We start from the raw sequence: 7,919 nt of genomic DNA on the forward strand, positions 1-7,919 counted from the left end.
GAAAGCATTGGAAGTTTACAAGTGGAAGGTGTTCCCACCTGGGTTCCCCATCGCTATATGAAGAAAGCAAGGCAATTACAAAAATCAAAGCCACATCTGGGAAAACTCATGAAATCCTAGGGATATTTGCTTTTAAGTGATCCATATCATCTTTGGCAAGGAATCAAGTTCAGGGTGTTTCCAGATGAGATGGTGATCGCTTTGCGGAATGGAATAGAAGGTCCAGACAAAGCATTTTCCAATTACAGCTTTCCTGTGTTTGCCTAACCAATGCTTCCATATCTTTTACTATTTGCCCACTTATTGCCTTTGAAACTGCATGACAACCACAAATTTCTGGGTGTACATAGTACAAATATGTTTAAAATATACAACATAAAACAATCAAATATACAATAAAAAGAGCAGCATTATTAAAATAACAAAAAATATAATAATTGAGAGCCTGCTATAATGGCCTTTTCTTTTTATGTTGTTTAACCAATGGCATTTTAAGCCATTCTTTGATCCCTTTTAATATTTTCTAAGCATAAATACAGTGATGCCTAATTATATTATTTTTATCTGACAATAACATTATTTTCAAGCGTTCTGTATCAACAAATACATTTCATTCCATTTAATTTCATCTCCGTATGCTCTCCTTGATGGCACTAATGCTTTCTCCCATATTCCACTGAGAAATAAATACAAACTCAGGCTAAATTACCAAGTCAACAGGTTTTTAACCAGAAAATTGCTATTGACACGCCAGATTTTAGAGCTGCTGAAATATAGTTTCTCACCCTTGTGCTATCATCAACCAGGACAGCCTTCACCACCTTCACACACAGCAGCCTCCTGTTCCAGAGCTCAGGCACTGAAAAATATGGGTTCATTGCAGCCACCATCTTGACCTTTTTGACCATATCCTGCAGATACCCCTGTGGCCTAGAGTCATTTGTGACTGAGGTGGTGTACAGGTTGAGAAATAAAGAAATGACTGTCTCCCAGTGGCAGTTGAAGGGGGATGAAAGAAGAGAAGAGGAACCAGTCTGTCTCAGGCTGCAGCTGAACTGAAATTTGAACTGGGAGTTCCCTATATCATAGCCACAGTGTTTAGTCCAGTGTTTCACGCTGGCTGGGGAATTCTGGGAGTTGAAGTCTACACATCTTAAACTTGCCAAGGTTGAGAAACACTGGTTAAGTCTATAGTTGGGACTGATGCATTTCTGTGTGTGATGGGTTTGCACAACAGACTTAAAGACCTACGAAATTTTTTATTCATTTTGGTTGTTGTTGTTTTGTACTTGGTACACTGCCTGAACCCAATCTGTTTGCTACTTTATGGTTTTGTATCAGTCTAGAAAATGGGTTAATCAAGGTTAAGGTGTGAATACAGCTGCTCAGGGTTCATTTCAAAGCCTGACAAAGCCACACTGCTTTGTTATAATGAGCCAAACCACCTTCCTCTCCCAGTCCTTACATTGGGCACCAACAATTTCAGACAGCAGCAACAGCACAACCACACGCACATCTTCTTGGCCTTCTTCCAGCTTCCTCAGGAAAAACCCCAGCAGCTCAGAAGGATGTGAACGTGCTGAATGGAGGCAAAAATATAACAGTTATAACATGGAGGTGGCTTTTTGCCATCTTTTCATTCAACCCTTCAGGTGTTTTAAGGGGTGTGGGGGTGATATGGTGATGTCACAAAAATCTGGCCCAATCTTTTGGCTTCTGGGCAATTGGCAGATTTTTTAAAAAAATAAAAGAGGTGTATTAAAACAACTGGAGGCTTAACATACCTGTTTTGTTTCTAATTTATGGGTTTAAAATCTGTGCAGACTTTGTGAAGAAGAAGAGGAAGAGGAAGAAGATGAAGAAGGGAGGAGGAGGAGGGGGAAGAGATTGAATGGGATAATTTCTTGTCTTTGCTCTAGCATACAGACCTACAACTTCATGCCCAAGGTCACCCACCCTGCTTCTATGCCTAAGCCAGGATCAGAATTCAGGTTTCCCTGCTCCTAGTCTAGCATCTTAGCCACTTCTCCAAACTTGTTCTTCAGACTAAGCTGGATCTTCAGGGCTTTTACTAGCTTCAGAAACCTTTGGTATGGCCCTGCAGATCTCCAACAGTGTTATCAAAGTGTAATTTTTAAAATGGAAGGAGTATTATTAAATAAATGAGTAGAAAGCCATCTTATTAACATTACTTAATTTTAATTCAGTTTAAATAAACATCAAATCCAACAAGTGGCTCTTGCCTGTACCCAGTTTTAGGAAGAGCTGCGTGATTTCGATAGAGTTGTGGCTCTGCCATTGGAGGTGCTGTTTCTGTCCTCTTCTGCAGATCTAGGGAAAGAAGGAAATGTCAGGAGCCCCTGTTCTTGCAGACCATTCTGCAAAGGTGGGAGGACAGAACTGTTGTCATTCTGCTGCCTTAGCTGGCTAAAGATTGACAGGCCTAGAGGAACATTGATGGAGCATGTCTGTGTGTGCATTTGGTTTCTCCATCAATCTGCTCAGGGCAACACATATCGTAGTGGATCTCCATCCACACTGCTTGTGAGAGAGCCAATGGAATTGGGCAGGGAACAGAAATCAGTTGGAATGGAACATTCTCGATGCCTAGCTTAATCCCAACCTTTCTTTATGAATATCCTTTATATCGCAGAATTGTTCTAAGTCTTGAAGGAACACTCTTCCAAGGAAATGAAACCTCAATTAGTGTGAGCACTCCTGAAATTTCTCACTACTGAAAAGATAAATGGTGTTCATGACTGTAACAAGAAAAATGTTCTTCCAGCAGTAGCAGTAGCAGCAACAGCAACACACACACACATACACACACACACACACAATTACAATCTGTAATTTGTCCATTCCTACCTGCAGGATCAGATTCTGTGCAAGGGGTCCCACGTACATATTTGGGATTGGGTTTTTGTTCACTAGAGAAGCTTCCAGAATCTGGCCCAGGATCTATAACAAATATCAAAATAATATCTCTTTCTTTCTTTCTTGCACCCCAAAGAAATGAGGATGACAAAATGTGCAAGTAACAGCCGATGCCATATAATGGTTAAATTGATGGGTATGGATCAAGGAGACCATTTTAAAGTCTCCACTTGGCCACAGAGCTGATTGGGAGATGTTAGGCCAACTCCTCTCTCCAAGCCAATATACCTCCCAAGGTTGCTCAGGGAAGCAACCATTTCTGTCCCCCACACCACCCTAAGCTTTTGAGCTCTTGAGGGAAAGGCAGGGTTAAATGCAGTAAGTTAAAAAAAAAACAAGTCTTGAGTGACATGAGAATGTCATTTAGTCTGAATTCTGCAACAATTATGACTCTACTCCATTCCTTACGAATTTTACACGCCAGGGAACTATGGTGGGACCATGGTGGCTTAAGAAATGTGATACTGGATAAACCTGCGTTAAAAATGGTGTGTAGCTGAGAGAAGTTCAGCTTTATGGAAACATAACACCTATTAGTACTTGATGAAGAAAAAAGCTCATTTCTTCCCAAATCTAGCACTGAAAGGAACTTGATTCTTCTCCCTTTGATGCAATAAGGTCCCTCAGAAGTCTGGCAGATCCAGGTCCATTCCTGCAATGGCTTTCAGCTTTCAGAATTCACTCTCTAAGAAAACCCACTTGGCTGATTCCCTTCCTACAGTATTTGAGAAGGGGATGGGCAGATGAGGTAGCTCTTACAATGCTGCCTTTTTGTTCCAGAGTGGTATTTCATATATCTGACCTTTTTTGGAGTTGTACTATACATAATCCCTGAGTTAAGATTGCCCCGTTTAAGGATGACCCATAGTGAAGAACGGAGCCTATTGTAGCAAAATTTGAGTTAAATACACAATGATTCGAGCTAAATATACATTACTACTTATACAGTATTATACAATAATACTATTCCGACTTACATACAAATTTGACTTAAGGACAGACATTGGGAACAGAACTCATTCTTAAACGGGGGACTACCTGTACTGATAAATAAGGGTTGCAGACTGCTTAGAGAATGTGAATATCTGATTAAAGTGGTGTGTGGGTCAGAATAAATGTAAATAAACAGGTTACAGCTAGCATTGTAGCTTGCTGATTCCTTCAAGGAATGGCTGCCATCTGTATGGTAGGCAGTGGGAACCCTCAAGCCCCCTTACCTTAGAGATATAAAAGGCTTCAGTGCTGTTGTTCTCATATTGCAATGAGAGCAAAATGATGTCATCATAGATCTGAGCCTGGAATTCTGTCCTGGGAAGCAGGATGCTCAGCATGGGGCTTAAGGCCTTCAGAACTGCTAGCCTGACCTGCCAGAATGGATGGAAGAGGAAGGGTTGGTGGTGATTGTTTCATCTCCCCAAATTTTTCTTCAAGTAAAACATGTCCCTCTTTAACATGAATGCCATACAGAGAGCTTTGCCACCTTGTACTGCTACCATGGAATTGGAGGCAGTCCTGGGAGAGGGTCACGAGCCCATCTGAGTTGACAACTCACCTGGGAGTGACTTCCAGGTAACCAGGTTCGAGTGATACAGGCATAAAGTGGAAGAAGGTAGATGGAGAATTGCTGGACACTGATACGGGGGTAGGAGCTCCTCTCCCAGCTCCGAAGATAGATTTGAATTGCTTTGCATATCTGTTCCAGGGCTTGTATGCATGTGGAAGCAGAGAAAGATGAGGATCTTGTTGGTAGAAGACAAATTCTGTTTCTGCATAAAGAGCTCTAAGTGGGACCTATTGAGCCAACTTTTCCTACAAAGTCTTCAGAATCATTGATTGTCCAGTTCTGAACAACAGCAAAGATACTTCTGCTTAGCCATAAGGGATTTGTTTGAATTTGGCTTAGCATGTTGTGTGAACAAATTGTCATTTGTCAACCACTCAATGCACATTTTTTTCTGTTTTTCATTTCTTAGTGACTTCATTCACACAACACACTTCAACAGTCAATTAAAAATCTAAGTGCTTAGCTTGGTTAGTTTAAACCTTGCAATGAGGGGGTCAAGGTCTTTGTGTGGTCCCAGAGCCTTGGGCTGCCAGCTAAAGAGTTTGAAGGTTTGTGATGGGAAACATGAATCAGCTCAGGAAGCCTCACCTGTACAGAGGGCCAGGCGTCTCCTGGTATCCTCAATCCTACGTGTGACTGTCTGCATAGTGGTCAGGGTGATGCCAAAGAAGGGGACACAGTTGTACACTGAGGGGAGGAAAAGGGAGAGAGAGAGAGAGGTAGCTTGTCAAAAGAGAAGTGTTGCTGGGATCATCTTGGAAATCTGCAACTCTGAAATGGGAATTAGTCAAGAAACAAAGATTGTTGAGTAGCTCTTTGGGAACAATCATGAACTACTTTTGACTTCTACATTATAGGCTATTCTCATAAGCTGGGCAAGGGCAAGATACAATTTCTTTAAAGTCTAAATTATGTCCCTATAAGACAAGAACTGGACACCCTGGGAGCCCTGATGTATTGGGACTGAGGCAGTTGCCTTTCACTCTCACCCATTTTGAGCTACAACCTACCATTCATAGTTGTGATCTTGCCCAAAGTGAGGAGAGTGAACTCATCAGGCTGGACAAAGGGCTTGAGGTGCCGCTGAAGCTCAGTCATGATGATGTTGAAATGTCGGCGAGCAAAAGTAGCCAGTGCATTGCTGGCAGCCACCTGGAGCTCCCGAGGCACCTCCTGCTGAAAAACAATGAGATAAAACACTATATTATGTATTAGAATAAGGCAGCTTATTTAAAGCAGCTTACACTGAAGATCACCCTTCATTTTATCTCCACAACTCGGTTAAATAGGATGGGCTGAGGGAGAGTGATTAGCCCAAAGTTTCCATAGCTGAGGATGAACTTGAAACAGGGTCTCCTCAATCCTAGTTTCAGCCACTTGCTGGGATGGCAGCAGATGAACAGTCAAAAGGAAAGGAACAGATGTGGGTGGGTCTTGATTTTATCCAAAACTTAAGAACAGAGATCGGGCAAGAGCATCAACCTTACTAAACAAACAGCTTCTGCCAGTATGCACATATTCAGGGAAGGGAGCAGATGCATCATCAACTGCAAAAAGTCTTTGTACATGATGTACATGATGAACTGTAGAAAGTCAGCTTATTTCAGTCACATTTGAGTCCAAGAACCCAATTTTAATGATTTAGCAGATGTTCTGGAACATCTGAACAGGCAAACAATGCCTTCATCTCCTACCTCTGAATGACTGCCACACACTACTCAGATGGTTAGAAGTTAAAGTAGATGTTAAGTCTCAGGAGGGAAGAACTTTCAGCTATAATTTATCTTTGTTGTACACTGCCCAGAGTCACTTATGAGATGGGCAGCTATACACATTTCATACATAATTAAATAAATAAATAAAATAATTGTTCCTGCTTACCACCAGAGATGCTCTCAGCTGCTTGGAGGCTGTAACAACAAAGCTGCAGGCAGGTTCCACCTCCAGGCCATGCTCTAGCATAGCCCGAAGGCTGCGGTAGATGGCCACCTTCTCCCAGACAGAGCCCTGCAGGCAGGAGAGAGACCGTTCCTGCACAATGTGGCAGGTGTGGAACAAAGTTGTGTTTCACTGGCAGAACAGAAAGTTTGAACGTGGCAAGTCCCAGGTTCAGGAGCTGGCATCTCTATGTTAAAACGGGGCAGAGTAGGGGAGGTTTCTTTTCCACTGACCCTGCAGTGCTGTTTCTGAACAGTCTAGACCAGTGTTTCTCAACCTTGGCAACTTTAAGATGTGTGGACTTCCACTCGCAGAATTCCCCAGCCAGCCATTCTGGGAGTTGAAGTCCACACATCTTAAAGTTGCCAAGGTTGAGAAACACTGGTCTAGAGTGCAGACTGTATAGGCCTTGATAGACCTTTGGCCTCACTGAACATAATCTAGAGTTGCAAAGATCAATTTTCCATACCTCGTCCTGTTGGAGGATCATCATGAGTGCTGGCATCACTACAGCTGGCTGGCTGCGAGCTGCATGTATAATACGAAATACTAAATCCTCCTGGTTTGTTTCTTCTGGGAACTGCAGCAGTTGACTGATGGAGCAGAGATGTCCTAGCCAAAAGACCAGAAATGATGTAGGGCAAGAATAACATGCCCTTGGTTTTATGGTGGAAGCACTGTCAGGTGTGGTTTGATACTTGTCCAGCTGGACTTTTTTGTATTTTTAAAAAAATATGTATTTTAATTGAAAAGTAAAGGAAAACTTTGAACATTGAATTGAAAATGGGAAAGTAAAGGGAAGAACCAGTTTGGTGTAGTGGTTAAAGCATTAGGCTAGAAACTGGGAGACTGTGCATTCTAGTCCAGCCTTAGGCATGTGGCCAGCTGGGTGACCCTGTGCCAGTCACTCTCTCTCAGCCCTAGGAAGGAGGCAATGGCAAAAGACTTCCAAAAAAACTTGCCAAGAAAATTGCAGGGACTAGTCTAGGCAGTTGCCAGGAGTCAACACTGACTTGAAGGCATCAAAAAAAAAAAAAAAGGAAATTGGTACACCAAAAAAGGAAAGCTCTAGCCTCCAGCATCATCTTCATATTCCAGAATGCTTTTGGACCACAAACAGGTTCACAAATGTTAAAAAACAAAAATGGCAGACAGCTGCAGCACAAGAAGAGTGCCTATTTGTCTAGAAAAAGGACAAAAGCAGAGGCAAGAAGGATCCTTTACATTTGACCCTAGAAGTCCTGCTACTAAGTCTATTAATTATATATATTTATTATTTATTGCATTTATTTACATTGCCCTGCAAATGAAAAAGTCTTACCTCCACTTGATGGTGCCCCCTCATCAGCCATATGTTCATACTGCTTCTGTTTCGTGTTTTCTGTCCAATGGTGAAAGGAGAAATGATTGTGGTTTACATTTACCCTCCCCAGCTCACTTCCCAGTCTTATGGTAGAGATGCAATTATCTTTCTCTTGTA

At 42.1% G+C, this 7,919-nt stretch overlaps 1 protein-coding gene across 1 annotated transcript; it reads right to left on the reverse strand.

The window, feature by feature from the left end:
• Positions 1 to 1,397: 1,397 nt before the first annotated feature.
• On the reverse strand, positions 1,398 to 4,814 carry LOC148214375 (maestro heat-like repeat-containing protein family member 2A). Its single transcript, XM_088152559.1, has 6 exons — positions 4,801 to 4,814; positions 4,490 to 4,703; positions 4,155 to 4,301; positions 2,869 to 2,961; positions 2,250 to 2,331; positions 1,398 to 1,579 (listed from the first exon to the last, which is right to left on the reverse strand). The coding sequence occupies exons 1-6, from the start codon at positions 4,812 to 4,814 to the stop codon at positions 1,398 to 1,400; spliced, it is 732 nt and encodes a 243-aa protein (XP_088008685.1).
• Between the last annotated feature and the right edge of the window lie 3,105 nt (positions 4,815 to 7,919).

This window comes from Python bivittatus, unplaced genomic scaffold, assembly GCF_059951505.1.
Source record: "Python bivittatus isolate LINGU-HERP-01145 unplaced genomic scaffold, Pbiv_v1 ctg000690_np1212, whole genome shotgun sequence".
Taxonomy (NCBI): domain Eukaryota; kingdom Metazoa; phylum Chordata; class Lepidosauria; order Squamata; family Pythonidae; genus Python; species Python bivittatus.

What these genes read in the sequence shown, in the direction of transcription:
- LOC148214375 (XM_088152559.1), bottom strand. An exon ending in CACAGAATCTGATCCTGCAG is followed by an intron (nt 2,332 to 2,868) that starts GTAGGAATGGAC and finishes TTCTTTCCCTAG; the next exon opens with ATCTGCAGAAGAGGACAGAA. An exon ending in GCAGCTCTTCCTAAAACTGG is followed by an intron (nt 1,580 to 2,249) that starts GTACAGGCAAGA and finishes GCCTCCATTCAG; the next exon opens with CACGTTCACATCCTTCTGAG.